We start from the raw sequence: 20,573 nt of genomic DNA on the forward strand, positions 1-20,573 counted from the left end.
GTCAGTGTTTGACAGCTTCAAACAGCTGTGAAACACTGATATTTCATCTGTCAAAAGGTCTTGACAGATGAAATTTCAATCTGTGATGTCACCTGTGGCCGGGTGGCCCTTAATTGGCCTGCTGAGCCCGCTGGGCGGGCTCAACAGTTCAATCAAGTCTAAATCGCGTGGGTTGGCTACAACGCGATGGAGGCGGGACTACAACCCCAAAAGTTCTAGTCCCACCTCCTCAATGAAAATCCAGCCCGATATCAGGTTTTACCTTCGAGATCCTCTTTTTTACATTAATCATATCTGTAGATTAGGCAAACAGAGATAAACTTCAACCATCCCAATCAGTAAACTTATTATTTGTGCTCCTTGGTTTTGCTCTCAACCACATTTCCCTGCCTTTTACAATGACATGCATTTTTTCAGTAGACAACTTGTGCAAACTTGAACGCTCTTGGCCATCATAAACTCAAAAACTTGCTTTTTATGCTGACCAGACTTCAGATATGTTTGCACACTAAGTGTCTAGCTTTTGTTTGCTATCATAGATCCACTTCTAATGTCATAAGAGCAACAAAACAACAGCCTCATAACACTTGTAGTTGTGGTAAATTTTAATCAGTGCAAAGTGTACCACAAGCTCTTAAGAGTTAACCACGCTGTAAATAGATAAAAGTAAAGTGATATAATGTAAACAAAATGGTGAATAAATAATGAATTCCAAATGAAACCGATGTGAGCTCGTTAGTTTGCTGATCACCATAATGGTTCAATCCATTACAATAAAGTTTTGTTTATTTTCTAACCTAGGACTTTGGAGACTGCGTCCAATTGAAAACATTCTTCGCTGATAAACCTGAACCTGATGCGTGAACAAACTCTGTGGGAGGAAATGCATTGCCCATGTTGCAAAAACTGCAAGACTGTAGTACTTTTCTGCCAAATTAATAAGATCTCTCATCTTTGTGGCACTTGTCACCAAACAAACCTATATGCAAAATATGTACAGTAAACTCTTTCGTATCCGGCACCTACGGGACCAGGATGGTGCCGGTTGATGAAAAATTCTGGCTAACAGAGAGGTAGGCAATTTGTAACAAAAAAAATAAAAACCACTGACTAACTCAGCCACCGCGGGAAACTCAGAAAAACGAAAAATGGATGGATTCGACAAGATTACCGGTTATCTATTTTGCCGGTTATTAAAGAATTCCGGATGATTAAGTGCCGTTTAAAAAAGAGTTTACTGTACTTGAAAAATTCCTCTGAATAACCTTAGAATATCGTAAACACAAATGAATCTTAAATGTATCAAACAGGCAGGAATTTGATAATATGCAAAGAGCTTTCAATACCCTGAATGAACTGTTGAAAGGACAGTTTACTTTGGTCATCCTTAGCTGATCTGAAATTTACCTTATCCGAGAGAGTCTGGGATGATTGGGATGGAGAATTTCGGTGTAGGGTGTGCCTCATCAAACCTCTTTGCCTGCCCCATCTGCCTTTATCGCCAAAACCATGAGGGATTCCTTTGTCTCTGAGGTTAAAAACATCAGCACAGCTGCTCTGCTGCTCCCACCTCCTCCTCTACCCTGCTGACCTCCCACAACCGCTCACCCACCTTAGCCTCTATTCTTCATCATTCTGCAGTTTCTCTCTCATCTTCCCCACCCTCTGTAAACTCATCTGTTCCAGGAGACCCAGGTCCTGCTGCTCTGATACTCTCCTTACTCACATAGGGGGATGGTAGTGTAGTGGTTATTTTACTGGACGAGTAATTCAAAAGCCTGAACTAATAATCCAGATAATGGGAGTTTAAATCCCATCATGGCAGTTTGAGAATTTGAACTCCATTTCAAAAATCTGGAAGCGTAAGTGACCATGAAGCTGTTGGATTGTTGAATAGATAATGGCAGCACATAGGGATTACAGAATGTGGGAATATGTGAACACTTAGAGATTGCTCCAGATGACCACACCTGTGGGAAATGTCTTGAGTCACTCTGCTCAGAGTTGGAGCACGAGTTAGAGACATTCCAACACAAGCGAGGGGGGGGAGGAATTAGCAGGGTAGGGCAAACCTAGCGGAGGAAAGAAATGAGGAACCGTAGAGATGGGCCCTGTCCAACAGACATGATGTACTTGCTACCTGTGGGGATGATGAAGGCGGCTATGGGGAAGATGGCCAGAATGTTAACCAAGGCACCATGGAGCAAGCAGGTGGAAGTTCAAGTGGGAAGAGAGAATAATAATAATAATAATAATCAACTTTAATGTCATTGTTAGTGCACAAGTGCAGTACAACGAAATGTAGGCTTGCGGCTCCCTAGAGTGTACATTTAGATTAGGACATTTAAACATTCAACATTCATTTGGCTTGTAAGACATTAACATAAACATAACCATAATAAAGTGCATTGGCAGATGTGCAGGCTTTCGAGTTTATTTGTGGAGTTCAGTAGGATGACAGCCCTGGGAAAGAAGCTGTTCCTAAATCTGGTCGTTCGGGTTGTCGTTATAGGAGATTTGATAATTAGAGGGATAAAAAGTATCCTCCACAGTCCTGATCAAGACTCCAGGAGGGTGTGTTGCCTCCCAGGAGCCAGGGTAAGGGATATCTTAAAGCTGCTGGAAAGGAACTTGGAAAGCGAGGGGGAAGAACCAGTTGTCGTGGTCTGTTCGGAACCAACAACGTTGGAAAGAATAGGGATGAGGTCCGGCTTAGGGAATATCAGGAGCTAGGAACTAACTAAAAAGCAGGACCTCGAGACTGGTAATCTCAGAGAACAACTTGAGCCGTGTGCACACAAGAAACAAGAGCAGGAGTAGGCCATTTGGCCCTTCAAGCCTGCTCTGCCAGTCAATAAGATCATGGCTGATCTTCTACCTCATCTCCACTTTCCTGCACTAACCCCATATCCCTGGATTCCCTTAATATTCAAAAATCTATCGATCTCAGAGATAAACAGATCAGGAAAGTAAATGCATGGCTGATAAGAGTGGTGTGGAAAGGAAAGGTTCCATTTTATGGTACACTGGCACCAGAACTGGGACAGGAAAGAGCTGTACTGCTGTGATGAGCTGCACCTGAACTGGGCTGGGACCAAGCTCCAAGCAGAAACGGTCTCGATGGAAATAACAGCAACCTTAAGAAAAAGAGGCAAAGAGCAAGCACATGTCAGATTTTTAAAAAGTGATACGGATAACAGACAGCAGTGATGTGGTGGGTGGGGGGGGGGGCGGGAGGGGGAATGTATAATTATGGAGATCAGAGAAGCAGGCACTAAAAAGGATGTGGTTACAATGGGAGATTTCAATCATCACAAAGATTGGGAGCAGCAGAACAGCTCAAATAGTAAAGGCAAATTTCTAGGATATATTCGGGACAGTTTTTTGGAACTTTATTTTTGGAACCGACAGCAGAACAGGCCATACTGGATTTAGTGATGAGCAACAAACTAGAATTAGTTAACAATCTGATGGTAAGGGAACATCTTGCAAATAGTGCCCATAATATGACTGAATTTGATATTAGATTTCAGAGAGAGAAGGGAGAGTCACGGACCAAGGTTTTAAATTGAATTCAGGCAAACTTTGAACAGATGAGAAATAAATTGACCAGAGTCACTTGGACAAGTATGGATTAATTAAGGAAAGCCAGCACGGATGTGTGAAAGGAAAATTGTTTTTAACTTGATTTGAGTTTTTTGATGAGGTAACAGAGAGGGTTGAGGAGGGCAATGCGGTTGGTGAGGTGTACATGGACTTCCAAAAGGCATTTGATAAAGTGCCACATAATAGGCTTGCCAGCAGAGTTGAAACTCATGGAATAACAGGGACAGTGGCAGCATGGATATGGAATTGGCTCAGACAGGAAACAGAGCTGTGGTGAACGGTTGTTTTTCGGACTGGAGGGTGGTATACAGTAGCGTTCCCCAGGGGTCGGTACTTGGACCACTGCTTTTCTTGATATATATTAATGACTTAGACTTGGGTGTACAGGGCACGATTTCAAAATTTGCAGGTGACGCAAAACTTGGAAGTATAGTGAACAGTGAGGAGGATAGTGATAGACTTCAAGAAGATACAGACAGGAATGGGCGGACATGTAGCAGATGAAATTTAACGCAGAAAAGTGCGAAGTGCTACATTTTGGTAGAAAGAACAAGGAGAGACAATATAAACTAAAGGGTACAATCCTAAAGGGGGTGCATGAACAGAGAGACCTGGGGTATATGTGCACAAATAGTTGAAGATGGCAGGGCAGGTTCAGAAAGCAGTTAAAAAAGCATATGGGATCCTGGATCATAAATAGAGGCATAGAGCACAAAAGAAGTTATGATGAACCTTTATAAAACACTGGTTCGGCCTCAACTGGAGTGTTGTAATCAATTCTGGGTACCACACTTTAGGAAGGATGTCAAGGCCTTAGAGAGTGTGCAGAAAAGATTTACAAGAGTGGTTCCAGGGATGAGGGACTTCAGTTACGTGAATAGACTGGAGAAGCTGGGATTGTTCTCCTTACAGCAGAGAAGATTGAGAGGAGATTTGATAGAGACCTCCAAAATCATGAGGGGTCGAGACAGAGTAGATAGAGAGAAACTGTTGCCAATGGCAGAAGGGCTGAGAACCAGAGGACACAGATTTAAGGTAACTGGCAGAAGAACCAAAAGTGACATGAGGAAAAACTTTTTTACACAGTGAGTGGTTAGGATCTGGAATTCACTGCCTGAAAGTGTGATGGAAGCAAATTCAATAGTGGCTTTCAAAGGGGAATTGGATAAGTACCTGAAGGAAAAACATTTTATGGGCAACTGGGAAAGGGTGAGGGATTGAGACGAGTTGAAGTGCTCTTGCAGAAAGCCGGCACTGGCTCGATGGGCTGAATGGCCTCCTTCTGTGCTGTAACCATTCTATGATTCTATTCTAAGTAAACTGGGCTGAACTGATAATAGGTAAACTTATAGACAAACAGTGGGAAGTATTCAATTAAGTATTTGGTACAATACTTCATTGTACAAGTAAGGAGTGTGATGGAATCCACTTGCCTGGATGAGTGCAGCTCCAACCACACTCAAGAAGCTCAACACCATCCAGGACAAAGCAGCCCGCTTGATTGGCACCCCATCCACCACCTTAAATATTCACTCCCTCCACCACCGGCGCACTGTGGCTGCAATGTGGATCATCTACAAGGTGCACTGCAGGAACTCGCCAAGGCTTCTTTGGCAGTACCTCCCAAACCCGCAACCTCTTCCACCTAGAAGGACAAGGGCAGCAGGTGCATGGGAACGCCACCACCTCCAAGTTCTCCTCCAAATCACACACCATACTGACTTAGACGTATATCGCTGATCCTTCGTCGTCGCTGGGTCAAAATCCTGGAACTCCCTACCTAACAGCACTGTGGGAGTACCATCACCACACGGACTGCAGCAGTTCAAGGCGGCGGCTCACCACCACCTTCTCAAGGGCAACTAGGGATGGGCAATAAATGCTGGCCTTGCCAGCAAAACCCACATCCCAAAAGTGAATTTAAAAAAATATGAAACCAGTGCATACCCCTAAAAGGGAAAAGCTCCACTTGTGCAATTAAGCAACCAAGGTCAACAAATAAGGTAAGAGACAGTATCAAGCTAAAAGAAAAGGTTTACACAAATGCAAGGAAATGTGGAAAACCAGTGGATTGCAAGAGCTACAAAAAGCAACAAAGGGATCCAGAGAGAGTAACAAGTGCAAAAATGAAATCTTAATATTTTGTATACGTTTTCACAGCAGAGGAAGAGGACAAAATATCTGCGGTATGAGAGAACCTAAAAACAAGTCAAAGTGAAGAACTTATTGGATATAATACAAGTTCAAAAAAATGATAATGAAGAAAATAATGGACAAATCTCCAGGACTGGAGGTTTTCAACCCATGGACTTCTAAAAGAAATAGGTGAGGAAATTGCAGATGCATTAGTCATAATTTTCCAAAGCACTCTAGATTCAGGAACTGTGCCTTTGGACTGAAAAACCGTAAATGTCACTCCATTATTTAAGAAGCGAAGGTAAACGAATACGATTTGGTTGGGATTACAGAAACGTGGCTCAAAGATGGCCAAGACTGGGAACTCAACAGCCAGGGGTATTCGATATTCAGGAAAGATAGGCAAAAAGGAAAGGGAGGTGGGGTAGCATTACTGGTTAAAGAAGGGATTAACACAATTGTAATGAAGGATATTTGCTCTGATGATGTGGAATCTGTATGGGTAGAATTGAGAAATACTAAGCGGAAAAAAACGTTAGTGGGAGTGGTATTTTGACCTCCAAACAGTAAGGCGGAGGTTGGGGATGGCATTAAAAGGGAAATTAAAGAAGCGTGCAATAAAGGCACAGCTGTCATCATGGGTGACTTTAATCTACATATAGATTGGGCCAACCAAATTAGTAACAATACTTTGGAGGAGGAATTCCTGGAGTGTTTACGGGATGGTTTCCTGGACCAATATGTCGAGGAACCAACCAGAGATCAGGCCATCTTAGACTGGGTATTATGTAACGAGAAAGGGTTAATTAGCAATCTTGTTGTATGAGGCCCCTTGGGTCGGAGCGATCATAATATGATCGAATTCTTCATTAAGATGGAGAATGAAGTACAGGTAGACTACCCTTTATCCGGACTTCCAAAAACCGAAACCCTCTAAAAACCGAAGGTTTTTTTGTTCAGCGTAAGTCGCGACGACTTACGCTGAACGAAAAAACCTTCGGTTTTGAGAGGGTTCCGGTTGCGAAAGTTCGGATAAAGGGTAAGTCGTGCGCACGACCCCCCGCCGACCCCGCCAGCCCCGACAACCGCCGACCCCGACAACCGCCGACACCCCCGCCAGCCCCGACCCCGCCAGCCCCGACAACCGCCGACCCCCCCCGTGGACCCCGCCAGCCCCGACAACCGCCGACCCCGCCAACCACCGACCCCCCCGCGGACCCTGCCAGCCCCGAAAACCGCCGACCCCGCCAGCCCCGACAACCGCCGACCCCCCCGCGGACCCCGCCAGCCCCGACAACCGCCGACCACCCACCCCGCCACGTACCCCGCCGGCCCCGACCGACTTACGCTGAGCGTCAGTGTAAGTCGTGCGCACGACCCCCCGCCGACCCACCTTCCGAAATCCGAAATTCTCCTTTATCCGAAACTCGGCTGGTCCAGAGGTTTTCGGATAAAGGATAGTCTACCTGTAGTTGACTCAGAGACTAGGGTCCTCAATTTAAATAAAGGAAACTACGATGGTCTGAGGAGCGAGTGGGTAGGATTGATTGGGGAATGGCACTCAAAGGGTTGACGGTGGCTAGGCAATGGCAAACATTCAAAGACCGAATGGATGAGCTACAGAATTTGTTCATCCCAGTTTGGCATAAAGATCAAACAAAAAAGGTGACTCAACCGTGGCTAACAAGGGAAATTAGGGATAGCATAAGATGCAAGAAGAGGACATATAAATTGGCCAGAAAAAGCAATAATCGTGAGGATTGGAAACAGTTTAGGATTCAACAAAGGAGGACAAAAGGATTAATTAAGAAAGGGAAAATAGAATATGAGAGTAAGCTTGCAGGGAACATAAAAACTGACTGTAAAAGCTTTTATAGATGTGTGAAGAGAAAAAGATTGGTGAAGTCAAGCATTGGTCCCTTGCAGTCAGAATCAGGGGAATTTATAATGGGGAACAAAGAAATGGCAGACCAGCTAAATACATATTTTGGTTCTGCCTTCACAAAGGAGGACACAAATAACCTCCCAGAGATGTCGGGGAACATAGGGTCTGATGAAAGGGTGGAAATGAAAGAAATCAGTATTTGTAGGGAAATGGTGTTAGGAAAATTGATGGGCCTGAAGGCCGATAAATCCCCAGGACCTGATAATCTACATCCCAGGGTACGTGGCCCTAGAAATAATAGATGCATTGCCGGTCATCTTTCAGAACTCGACAGACTCTGGAACAGTACCCATGGATTGGAGGGTAGCTAATGTTACCCCACTATTCAAAAAAGGTGGTAGAGAAAAAGCGGGGAATTATCGACCGGTAAGCCTGACATCGGTCGTGGGGAAAATGCTGGAGTCCATTATAAAAGATGTAATAGCAGAGCACTTGGAAAGCAGTGACAGGATCGGACAAAGTCAACATGGATTTACAAAAGGTAAATCGTGCTTGACTAATCTACTGGAATTTTTTGAGGATGTAACTGGTAAAATAGATAAGGGAGAACCAGTGGATGTGGTGTCTTTGGACTTTCAGAAGGCTTTCGATAAGGTCCCACATAAGAGATTAGCGTGCAAAATTAAGGCACATGGGATTGGGGGCAAGGTATTGACTTGGATAGAGAACTGGTTGGCGGACAGAAAGCAAAGAGTTGGAATAAACGGGTCGTTTTCCGAGTGGCAGGCAGTGACTAGTGGGGTACCGCAAGGATCGGTCCGAGGACCCCAGCTGTTCACAATATATATTAATGATCTGGACGAGGGAATTGGATATATCTCCAAATTTGCAGACGACACAAAGCTGGGTGGGAGGGTATGCTGTGAGGAGGATGTCGTGAAACTCCAGTACGATTTGGACAGGTTGGGTGATTGGGCAGAAACATGTCAAATGCACTATAATGTGGATAAATGTGAGGTTATCCACTTTGGTGGCAAAAACAGGAAGGCAGATTATTTGAATGGCAATAGATTGGAAGAAGGGGATGTGCAAAGAGATCTGGGTGTTCTTGTGCACCAGTCGCTGAAGGTAAGCATGCAGGTGCAGCAGGCGGTTAAGAAGGTAAATGGTATGTTGGCCTTCGTAGCAAGAGGGTTCGAGTACAGGAACAAGGATGTCTTGCTGCAGTTGTACAGGGCCTTGGTGAGACCACACCTTGAGTATTGTGTGCAGTTTTGGTCGCCTTACCTGAGGAAGGATGTTCTTGCCATGGAAGGAGTACAGTGAAGATCCACCAGGCTGATACCTGGGATGGCAGGAATGACGTATGAGGAGAGATTGTGTCGATTGGGCTTAAACTCACTGGAGTTTAGAAGATTGAGAGGGGATCTCATCGAAACCTATAAAATTCTGTCAGGCCTGGATAGACGAGATGCAGGAAGGATGTTTCTGATGGCCGGTGAGTCCAGAACCAGGGGTCATAGTCTAAGGATAAGGGGTAAGCCATTTAGGACTGAAATGAGGAAGAATTTCTTCACCCAGAGAGTGGTGAACCTGTGGAATTCTCTGCCACAGAGGGCGGTGGAGGCCAGTTCATTAAATATTTTCAAGAAGGAGTTAGATATATTTCTTAAGGCTAAAGGGATCAAGGGATATGGGGAGAAGGCAGGGACAGGGTACTGAATTTGGATGATCAGCCATGATCTCATTGAATGGCGGAGCAGGATTGAAGGGCCGAATGGCCTACTCCTGCTCCTATCTTCTATGTTTCTATGAAAGAGTGAGAAACCAAGAAACTACAGGTCCGTTTACCATCAGTTGTGGGGAATTTATTGGAATCTATGATCAGGGACAGAGTGATTGAGCACTTAGACAAGTATGAGCTGATCAAAGAGAGTCCGCATGGGTTTGTGAAGTGCAGGTCATGTCTGACTAATTTAATTGCATTTTGAGAAAATCATTAACATGGTGGATAAGGGGGTGTTTGTGTATATTGTCTAAATGGACTTCCAGAAGGCATTTGATAAGGTTCCACACAAGAAATCATTAGCAAAAATGAAAGTGCACGGAAATGGAACATGGTTTGGTAATTGTTTGCCAGATAGAAGACAGAAAGTAGAGATAAAAGGGATGTACTCTGATTGTCAGGATGTAACAAGTGGTGTTCCTCGGGGATCTGCACTGAGGCCTCAGGTTTTTACCAAATGATTTGGATGAAGGAACCGAGAGTTAAATATCTAAGCCTACAGATAACATTAAATTAGGAGGCACACTACATAGAAACATAGCAGGAGTAGGCCATTCGGCCCCTCGAGCCTGCTCCACCATTTAATGAGATCATGGCTGATCATCCAAATTTAGTACCCTGTCCCTGCTTTCTCCCCATATCCCTTGATCCCTTTAACCTCAAGAAATATATCTAACTCCTTCTTGAATATATTTAATGAATTGGCCTCAACTGCCTTCTGTGGTAGAGAATTCCACAGGTTCACCACTCTCTCGGTGAAGAAATTCCTCCTCATCTCTGTCCTAAATGGCTTACCCCTTATCCTTAGCCTGTGACCTCTGGTTCTGTGTATGCTGTGTACACACCCGTAGGAACATCAGAAATGCCGGTTTCAGACATGCCAAGCGCATGCGCTGAAAACCGGCATTTCCGATCTGTCAAGAATGGTTTTGACAGATCAGACGCCTGCCCTAGAGAAGATCCTCTGCGGGCGGATAGATCCACTTTCTGGGGAAACTCCACCCGCAGAAAACCCTTAGAAATTTTACGCCTGGTAAAAGCAGGCGTACGGCTTGCTTTTACCAGCAGAAGATTTGAAAAAAGTAAAAAAATAAATTAAAAAACTCATTTATCATTTTAAAATACTTTTTAAAAAGTTAAGTTTATTTTTAACCCTGTAAAAAACTTATTTTTTCAAAAAATTACATTTTTGTTTAAAATATTTAATTTATTGTAATTTCAACTAATTTAAAAAAATATGATTTTTCAAAAAAATGCATTTAATGTTTGTGTTTTTGGGGTGATCTCCATTCATATTTTTGACAGGTCTATCTATCAAGTGTATGAAGGGAGATTCCCCTCTCCTATTGACTCCCCATGGCCCACATGATCCCAGGGACGCTTGCGAACCGCCTGCGCCTCTGAGATACGTGGGCCCTGCACATTTCGAGTTGGAGGCACGCAGGAGCAGAAGTATACACACCTCAGATGCCCTCAGCTAAGTCCGTAGATTTTTTCCAGATCGGAGGTCTCCGCATGCAGGAAGCTTCCGATCGGAAAATACGGCCCCGTGTACACAAATCACTAAAAGCTAGTACACAAATCGATAAAGTCATCAAAATGGAATGCTGTCCTTTATCTCAAGGAATTCAAAGGAGAGGAAGGAAAAACATGTTGGAGATGTAACTTTAGGTCAACTTCCACATGTACAGTGAAAATCCCCATTTCAATCCTGTCTCAACCGCCTCTGTCGTTCCCAACTGCTTGTTCATCATCTCGTCTTGGATGACTATCATCAACAATGATAACACTGAAGCCAACACCTTCAACCCATCACAAACTCTACACTGACTCTATCCCCCTTTCCCACACAAACTGAGTCAGACTGTTGCAATTTCAGCATCCTGTTCAACCCAGAGCCGAGTTTCAGGTCTCGTATCCTCTCCATCACCAGGTCCACGAAACTCCAACTCCACAAAATTTCTCGCATCCACCCATTACTCAGCCCCTCCACCACTGAAACCTTTATATATTCCTTTGTCACCTGCAGACATCTCTTCCAATACTCTCCTTGCAAGTCTCCCATCTTGTACACTCCATAAACTTCAACTTACCTGTCAGTTTGAGTGGTACTGGCAGTCTTCTGGATCGACCTTTCCTATATTTATTCCTTATTATACATTTGTAGGATCACCTCTTCAAAGGCTGAAAAGCTAAAGTTTCCCCATTCTTCCATCATATCTCAGTCCTCTGACAAGAGGGATTAGTCTTATGGCTCTTTGAAAAACCTCCTACAGGGTTTGAATGCCTCCCTTGTAACTTTGCAACCAGAGCTGGGTACAGAATATAGGTGTGGTCTGACCAGAGATTGCAGTTTGAGCATAACTTCCTCATACTTATACATTACTGGTTTGGATATATAGTTCTGCATTTTATTTGCTCTGTTGATTGATGCTCCATTGTAATTGAACAAGTTCAGCATAATATCTAATAAAATGCCAAGATCACTTTCAACTTCTTCATGGGCCACTTGTTGGCCATTTTTTCTTCTGTATGGTACCTTTGTTATCTCTAGACATGACTATTCCCACAGACTCTTGGCTGGCCTCCCACGTTCTACCTTACGGAAACTTGAGTTCATCTGGTGCTCGGCTGCCCATGTCGTAATTCGCACCAAGTCCCGTTCACCCATGTGCTCGCTGACCAATAATCTATTATCATACTCTCTCATTGCCCCTCTATTCCCTTTTTTAGATTTCCTCTGTACTTTCTGTACACCATTTTTGAAAATTGGCATTACTATACCCCATTTCAACTCCACAGGAACCTCCCGAACATTCAGTGGCTCGCTTATAATGACTGTCAACACCTCACAAATCTCACTCATCTTAGTACTTGCAGATAAATACCACCTATCCCTGGGGATATATTTGTCGTGAGTCCTTTTAGTCTGTTTAAGATTTCCATAAGTCAAAGTGCTAATTTTACTTAGATTATAGCTAGTTAAGAAGGGCATTTTGCTCATGCTTTCTCTAGTTAACATTGGAGGAAGTCATTATTTAGAATGCAAACTGACTTGTGTGTATTCTCAATTTTGGTCCCACTGGCATATTTTAGGGTTCCCAGCCCTTCTCTGACTGCTCCCTTAATATATTGAGCATATAAAAGGCACTAAATCTTAGTGGAATTATTTCTTACGAAGTATGGGAAGAAGTTCCTTTTTGTTATGTTTTTCTTATGTTTCTACATAGTCTGGCATTCAGCACAATGGGTCCCTTCATCTTTTTCCCTGCAGAATGTGTAGATGTCCTTTTTTCCTCTTCAGTTAATTTCTGATCAATTTGTTAATCCATTTAGGTACACACTTTTTTAGTCGAAGCTTGCTAATCCTAGGTACCTATTTATCTTGCACGCTTAACATTATTCCGTTAAAGGTGTTCCACTTATCCTTTATTTACTGTTGTTGAACATATCATCTCCATCAATTGGCTTAAGCTTATTCCTTATTTTCCAAGTTAGACTTTTTAAAACTACACATTTGACTAATGAATTATGTTACCACAAACCCCAGAATTCCATTAGCTTTTCATGGCCTTATCTATCTGAGATGCTGCTTTTAATAGCTTGCGAACCTGAATCCCCACGTTTCTGTTCCCTTACACATCACCTGTTACCCCTTACCACCTCACATGGGGCAGGTGCTGTACAAGATCCTGACCCGTATCTCTACAACAACAACGTGCATTTATATAGTGCCTTTAATGTAGTAAAATGTCCCAAGGCACTTCACAGGAGCGTAATCAGACAAAAACGAACACTGAGCCAAAGAGGGAGACATTAGGACAGGTGACTAAAGGCTTGGTCAAAGAGGTAGGTTTTAAGAAGGGTCTTAAAGGTGGAGAGAGGTTGAGATGCGGAGAGGTTTAGCGATGGAATTCCACAGCTTAGAGCCTAAACAGCTGAAGGCATGGCCACCAATGGTGGGCTGAAGGAAGTGGGGGATGCAGAAGAGGCCAGACTTGGAAGAACGCAGAGTTCGTAGAGGGTTCCAGGGCTGGAGGAGGTTGCAGAGATAGGAAGGATTGAGGTTATGGAGGGGCAAAGCCATGGAGGGATTTGAACATGATAATGAGAATTTTAAGATCGAGGTTTTGGTGGATCGTGAGCCAATATAGGTCAGCACGGAGTAATGGGTGAATGGGACTTGGTGCGAGTTAGGATACATGCTGCAGAGCTTTGAATGGGCTTAAGTTTATGGAGGGTGCATGATGGGAACCTGGCCAGGAGAGTATATTTGAATAATCGAGCCAAGAGTTAACAAAAACATGGATGAAGGCTTCAGCAGCAGATAGGCTGAGGCAGAGATGGGCAATATTGCAGAGATAGATGTAGGCAGTCTTTGTGATGGAGATGATATGGGGTCAAATAGGGTGCCGAGTTCGCAAAATTTAATAGCTCGCTTGTGTCCAGGACTGTTCCCGTAGACCGGAATGAGGCTAACGTAGTCCCCAAAGATAAATTGTTTCAACTAAATAGGTTAGGGAGGACGAGTTATTTAAGGACAGAAATAGGTTAGATATAAGGAGGTTTTTTTTTTCCTCCTGGAAAACAGTGGACCTGTGGAACAGTGTGCCGGCTTTTGCGGTGAACACCGAGTCACTGAATGCCTTCAAGCGAGAGCTGGAGCTATTTCTGGCTGGGGCGGAGATCTTGTACAAGAGGATAACGCTAATCAGGGCCAGAATGATCTCTTGGACTAGTTTCAATCACGTAAGTGGATCGGAAAGGAATCTTCCAGCTTTTAACCACCCCCACAATTGGCCTGGATTTTTAATCTTTTTTTTGCCTCTCCCAGGAGATTACATGGCTTCCAGGTGGGATGGAGAGTGTATGTATTGTGATGCACAAGGTATCATAACTGTATGGCACAGGCTGAATGGACCAGTATGTCTTGTCATGTTTGTCATTTTTCCTAAGTTCATATATTACTGACATTGAATTCAATCCGCCAGTTTCTTGCCCGTTCCTCCATTTTATGATTATCAACTTGCGTCCTTTGGTCCGCAGAATTATTTACTACGCCTCCAATTTTATGATCATCTGCAAATTTTGACACCACGCACTCTAGCCCTATATCCATACAATTGATGTGCAATGAACAGAAGCGGTCACACTGCGGGACACCACTATCCACTTCTAACCTGCACTGTATTGCACCTGTAGGTGCGACGGTACTCAGTCACCAAATATAAAATTAGAACACCATCTGTGGAACGACACAGGAGTAAACAACAAGTGTGAAAACTGGTTAGATATTAAAAACCAATCGCACATTAAAAAGTTGAAAAAAAATTACTGAACTGTGGAAAGCTTTGAAAAAGTAAATTCTAGGAACCAGCTTAAAAACACCTGTGGCCAAAAAGAGCTTATTAAAAGACCAGGCTGCACAAACTCCTCCCCAAAATCGGGAAACAAGCAAGCTGTCCGCAAGCTCGATAAAAACTGTTAGGTTTCAACAGCACCATAAATAGGTGTGGTCAATTGCACAAAGGCAAAACACAAATCATTCTGATAACTTTAGGAAACCTCTTCACAAAGACAAAAAAACTGCTTCTCCCTTCCACTTCTCACTCCCCATCCCCTTCCTCCCTCTGTACGCTCGACTCACTGTCCTTATCCTATTTTCTCTCAACCCCCTCCTCTCCTCCTCCCGATCTCTTCTCCCAATTCTTTGCCTCCTCTGCCCCATCATTTATATAGCGCCTTTAATGTAGTAAAACATCCCAAATTCTAGAGATTCTGGAACGGTTCCTGCAGATTGGAGGATAGCAAATGTAACTCCGCTATTTAAGAAAGGAGGGAGAGAGAAAACGGCGAACTACAGACCTGTTAGCCTCACATCATAGTTGGGAAAATGCTGGAATCTATGATAAAGGATGCAATAACTGGGCACTTAGAAACTAATACTGAGATTGGGCAGAGTCAACATGGATTTATGAAAGGGAAATCCTGTTTGACAAACTTACTGGAGTTCTTTGAGGATGTAACTAGTGGAGCAAAGGGGAACCGGTAGATATGGTGTATTTGGATTTTCAGAAGGCCTTCGATAAGGTCCCACACAAGAGGTTGGTGAACAAAATTAGGGCACATGGAATTGGGGGTAATATACTAGCATGGATTGAGAATTGGTTAACAGACAGAAAACAAAGAGCAGGGATAAACGGGTCTTTTTCAGGATGGCAGGCTGTGACTTGTGGGGTACCGCAAGGATCGGTGCTTGGGCCCCAGCTGTTGTCTTCCTTGTCTCCTTCTCCTCTCATGCCCACGCTCCTCCCCATCTGAGCCTCTCACACTGTGCTCAGTCCCCCTCCCCATCGTCACCCATTCCTCTCCTCTCCTGGCCTTCCCCTCCTCAACCCTGCTCGCCATCCTTTCCTCTCCGCCTGACCTCACCCTCTCCCCTCCTCTCAGCCTGACCTCATACCCGTCTCCTTCCCTGCCAGCACTCACTTCCCTCCTCCACAGCCCCTTTCCTGTCCTTAACCTATCACCTACTCTCCACTTTACCTATCCCCAGTGCCCCTCCCTGTCTGCACCATCTCCCAGGCCAGAGTCGGAAGAACAGAGTTTTGGATGGGTTTGTTGCACTTCCCATGTGCAGCACCACTGGAGGTTGACGAGTGTTTAATAAACTCTGGAAAGTATAAAAAGCTGGCGTCGACAAAGTGTTTTTCCTTTATCAATATTTATTTATTATATTCCCCAGAAAAACAAATGAGTTGAATTTTGAAAGCAAATAATAAAGCTCCAATTATTACCTGTGCTTTGTTGGTAGTTCGATGTAAATATTCTAATTCACAACAGCTGAGAGACACAAACAGAGCTAGAAAGAGCCGTCCCCCTGGATTAAAAAGATTTTGGACCACTTGGCTCTTCTGCGATGACCCCATTCAATCCCTTCCAGATCCTGCAACCCCTTTCCCAGTGCTCCAAAATTTCAGGACCACTCTCTCAGTAATCTTAGATCCCAGAACTTGCCGCAGAATTGCCAGAACCTCCCTCCCACTCCCCCAAAATACTGCTAATCCCCAATAGCCCATCCCACTATTGACAGATCCAGTGCCACCTTCCCAGTGCTCTGAGATACAGGGCCAACCTACATTGGTGTTTTTATCCTTTCTGACTAGTAATTTTTTTTAATTTTGTTATTCGCCAATCATATTATTCCAAACCTTTCCACCTATTTTAATATTTTCCTTAATCACATTCCAGCAAAACACAATTATTGAAGATACAGGCACTGTAATAGTTCCTCATCAACCCCGCTATAGATCACCAAAAATAAAATCAACAGAAATGACAGTTGTTGAAGCACAGTCAATAAATTTCAATGGGAATTAGATAGTTATTTGAATAAATTATTAAAAGGGTATAGAGAGCAAACAGGATTAGATTTGGTAAATCATGTGAAGAAAAATATCAGCACAGGCTTGACAGGCTGAATGGCCCGTTTCTGTATTGAAAAATTATACAATTCCAAAATGGTATGAAGTTGCTACTTCAGTTTGTTTTACTGCTTTTTTATACACAGAAAAGAAACTTACTCAATAGCTTGACCAACAACATCCGCTCCTTCTTCCAAATAGCACACTGCACACCACCAAGGTAAAGAAACAAAGTGTCCGTGTGCAGAAATCCATCTCCAGTATAAAAGACTAGAATTCCAAGAAACCGCAGTGCTGCGCGTGCTCCCTCCCAAGTTCTTGGATTGTGTTCAACAAGCAGCCCACTCACTGGAGGAAGGTTAATGGGATAAGAATTAATAGTAAAGTATGGGGAAAGGCAACATACTGGCACGAAATGGATAACTCTTTCAGAGAGCTGGCAAAGGCAAAATGGGATGAGTGGCCTCCTTCTGTGCTATAAAATTCTGGAAAAATGGTGGCAGGGGTACGAGGGAATACAAGCAAGCAAATAACATAAATGTATGCCATTTTCTCTAACAGAACTTCAATGCTGTTCTTGTCAAATAAAGTTTTTTTTATTGTTCTATTCTCAATAGTGTTTTGGATATTTTACTCACATTTCTGTTTATTGTCTGTGGGTTCTGTATTTTCTCACTATTTCTATAGTTTCTGTGACATTTTCTCCCTCTTTGGGTGTCAGTTTCTATATTTTCTGGTTTAGTCTAACTGAACCACAGCAGAGCAATAGGGCCAATGGGAAAGGGACTGAGAGGAAAGAAGAGCAGCAGAAAGTTAAAGACATGTCATGTCCGAGGATAATGGCAGGGATTGAATACACAGAATAAAAATGAACAGCAGAAGGGGAGAAGACAGGGAAAAAATGACAGAAACTACAAGAAAAAGGGAAAGATACTGAGAGAGGGACGGATAAAATGTTACTGAAACGAGAGAGAGATGGAGGGGAAAATGTGGAAGCGAGAAAATATTCCAGAAGAGAGAGAAAATTACACGCAAAGAAAAAGGAGAAAGATCACAGAAACTGTAGATGTAGTTTGAGAAAATACAGAACTCGCAGGCAGTAAACAGAAATGTGAGTAAAATATTACAAAAACTAATAAGAATAATTTCAAAAATGCAAAATCATTTGCTGTTATTTGACAAGAACAGCATGAAAGTTCGTTGGAGAAAATGGAACACATTTATGCTATCTGTTTGCTTTTGATTAAAATGTTTTACATATTTAGGAAGGAGGGAGAGAGACACAAAGTGAGAGAGAGAGCACAAGCATGAGTGTATTTTGAGGGTGAGAGCGAAGAAGAGGGAGAAATAACATGCAGAAGGAAGGTGGAGAGAGAGATAAAGAATGAATCTGACACAGCTGGGAGCAGGATGCAGACTTGTTGTCTGGCTTCGAAGCCCATATTATAAAACAGTGCACCCTCGAATTCAGCGTGTGGTGCATCATAGTACATCAACCCACTTGATTTAAAACTGCAATCAATAAAGTTACCAATAGCTCCTTGCTAGAGTCACTTTCTCACTAGATGAATTGTCAGAAACAAGCAAACTATATGTTAAAAGTACTATACAACGAAATTCTACGAAAATGTCCCAGTGCAGTAAACAAATGAGATAAGATATACAGCAATTTCTATACATGAAAGCAGACCATTGCTGGGTTTCAAACCAAACAACCAAAAATAAAACTGCAGGAGCTTCTGGAATTCAGATTAGGCTAACACTAATGGAAAATTTTCATAATTTCTCGACTAGCTCTAGTGTCAAGTATTTTCCAGAAGTAGTTCAAAGTGGACGAAATTGTTTCAAGTTCAACAAAAAATAAAATGACATATAAATCCCACCCCATAAACACACATCTTTCTGTCAGACAATCACACAGAGCAATGTCCACGCGCTGTCTGGTCCTCCCGGCTTGCAAAGGAACAATGGTGCAGGTATATCAGAACAATTTTGCATTATACATCAAAAAGGCAGAACACAACAAATAATAAATGTAAAATTTACTAATAAAATTCTTAATAAAAGCACTTCTGCCTCCAAAAATATAAATACGTTCAGAATGTAGTATGTGTTTTTAGGCCAATGGACAGGTTAAAGCAAATTTGATACTGACCTGATACTGGTAGCTTCTGAACCATTGCTTCAAGTCCCAGTCCCATAGGATCATCTGCAAAATATGAAATTAAGTGCCATTAATAGATTATAGCTGGAAAATATATTTACACCATTCATAGCAACTTATCTAGATCTGCTACACTACGTTCAATGCCACATGCCCACATTTTCAACTTAGATTTGGGGGTGGGGGGGGTGCGTGGTGGAAAGGGAGAGAAAGAGGGGGGACTGTGATGAAGAGAAGAGGTATTTTGTCAGTGCCAGAAGGAGCAAAGCTGGGAGGATTTTTGGGTGAAGCAGCTGTAATTACGCAAAAAGCCCAAAATAAACACCAGCGTTTTGTTGTAGCCGGGAAACTGGGCTGACAACAGTATTACCAAAAACCAGAACAAAAGGTCGAGGCCAGTTTCTGTCCAATTACCCTCCCAGGGTTTGCCCCACTCCCCTCGTGGTCCCCATTTTGCTCCGCAGCAGTTAGGGACCATTTCTGCCCCATGCCTTCCCAGCCCCCGCTACTTAAAAAAAAAAAAAAAAAACTCCTACTCCTGGTTTTTGCCTTGCTGCTGCTGTGTAAAAGGAATCTCTCAGCCTTTGCCTCGTCCCACCAATTTAAAAAAAAAACCTCCCAGCCCCATTCGTAGTCTTCCCCAATCCAAATAGCTGAAAAAAATCCTTGCTTTTGCCTGTTCCTGCGACTTAAAAAAAACTCCTAGCCTTTATCTGGCTTCCAATGATTAAAAAAAAAATCGAGGCCCTACCAATGGGCCACCTGGCTCCTGCTATCTAAAAATAATAGGTGAAAAATCATGCGTAATGAAGGCAAGTTCGTTATTTAACTTCTTGCTAATCTACTATAACACTTTGCCTTCACACTTTCCTGATAACATCCATCAAAGTTTAGTTATCAAACAGCGTATTCTCTGACCCTCCTTCATTGCCTGATATTATTAGTTATCAAATCTCTCCAGTGGCAAGACAACAACAATTTGCATTTATATAGCACCTGTAAAGTAGTAAAACACCCCAAGGCGCTTCACAGGAGTGCTATAAAACAAAATATGATGTCAAGCCATATAATGAGATATTAGGGCAGGTGACCAAAAACTTGGTGAAAGGGGTAGGTTTTAAGGAGTGTCTCAAAGGAGGAGAGGTGGAAAGGTATAGGGAGGGAATTCCAGAGCTTAGGCAGCTGAAGGCACGGGTGTCAATGGTGGAGCGGTTAAAATCAGGGAAGCGCAAGAGGTCAGAATTGGAGGAGAGCAGAGATCTCCAAGAGTTGTAGGGCTGGAGAAGTTTACGGAGATAGGGAGGGGCGAGGACATGAAGGGATTTAAAACAAGGATGAGAATTTTAAAGTTGAGGCATTGCCAGACCAGGAGCCAATGTGGGTCAGCGAGCACAGGGGTGATGGGTGAACAAGACTTGCAGCGAGTTTGGATACAGGCCGCCGAGTTTTGAATGAACTGAAGTTTATGTAGGTTGGAAGATGGGAGGCCGGCCAGAAGAGCGTTGGAAGTCAAGTCCAGAGGTAACAAAGGCTTGGATGAGGGTTTCAGCAGCAGATGAGCTGAGGCGGGGT

At 43.2% G+C, this 20,573-nt stretch overlaps 1 protein-coding gene across 4 annotated transcripts in view; it reads right to left on the minus strand.

Annotated features, from left to right (window-relative positions):
- pde3b (phosphodiesterase 3B) overlaps nucleotides 1–20,573 on the minus strand; it is a 324,393-nt gene that overhangs the window by 111,902 nt on the left and 191,918 nt on the right. For all 4 annotated transcript variants that reach the window (XM_086007904.1, XM_086007903.1, XM_086007902.1 and 1 more), the window contains exon 2: nucleotides 18,993–19,046. In XM_086007904.1, the coding sequence (XP_085864030.1) occupies nucleotides 18,993–19,046 (54 nt within the window). The remainder of the gene's footprint in view (nucleotides 1–18,992; nucleotides 19,047–20,573) is intronic.

The sequence above is a fragment of the Somniosus microcephalus genome, chromosome 15 (genome assembly GCF_052327205.1).
Source record: "Somniosus microcephalus isolate GS21.2 chromosome 15, FLI_Smic_1.0, whole genome shotgun sequence".
Classification (NCBI taxonomy): Eukaryota; Metazoa; Chordata; class Chondrichthyes; order Squaliformes; family Somniosidae; genus Somniosus; species Somniosus microcephalus.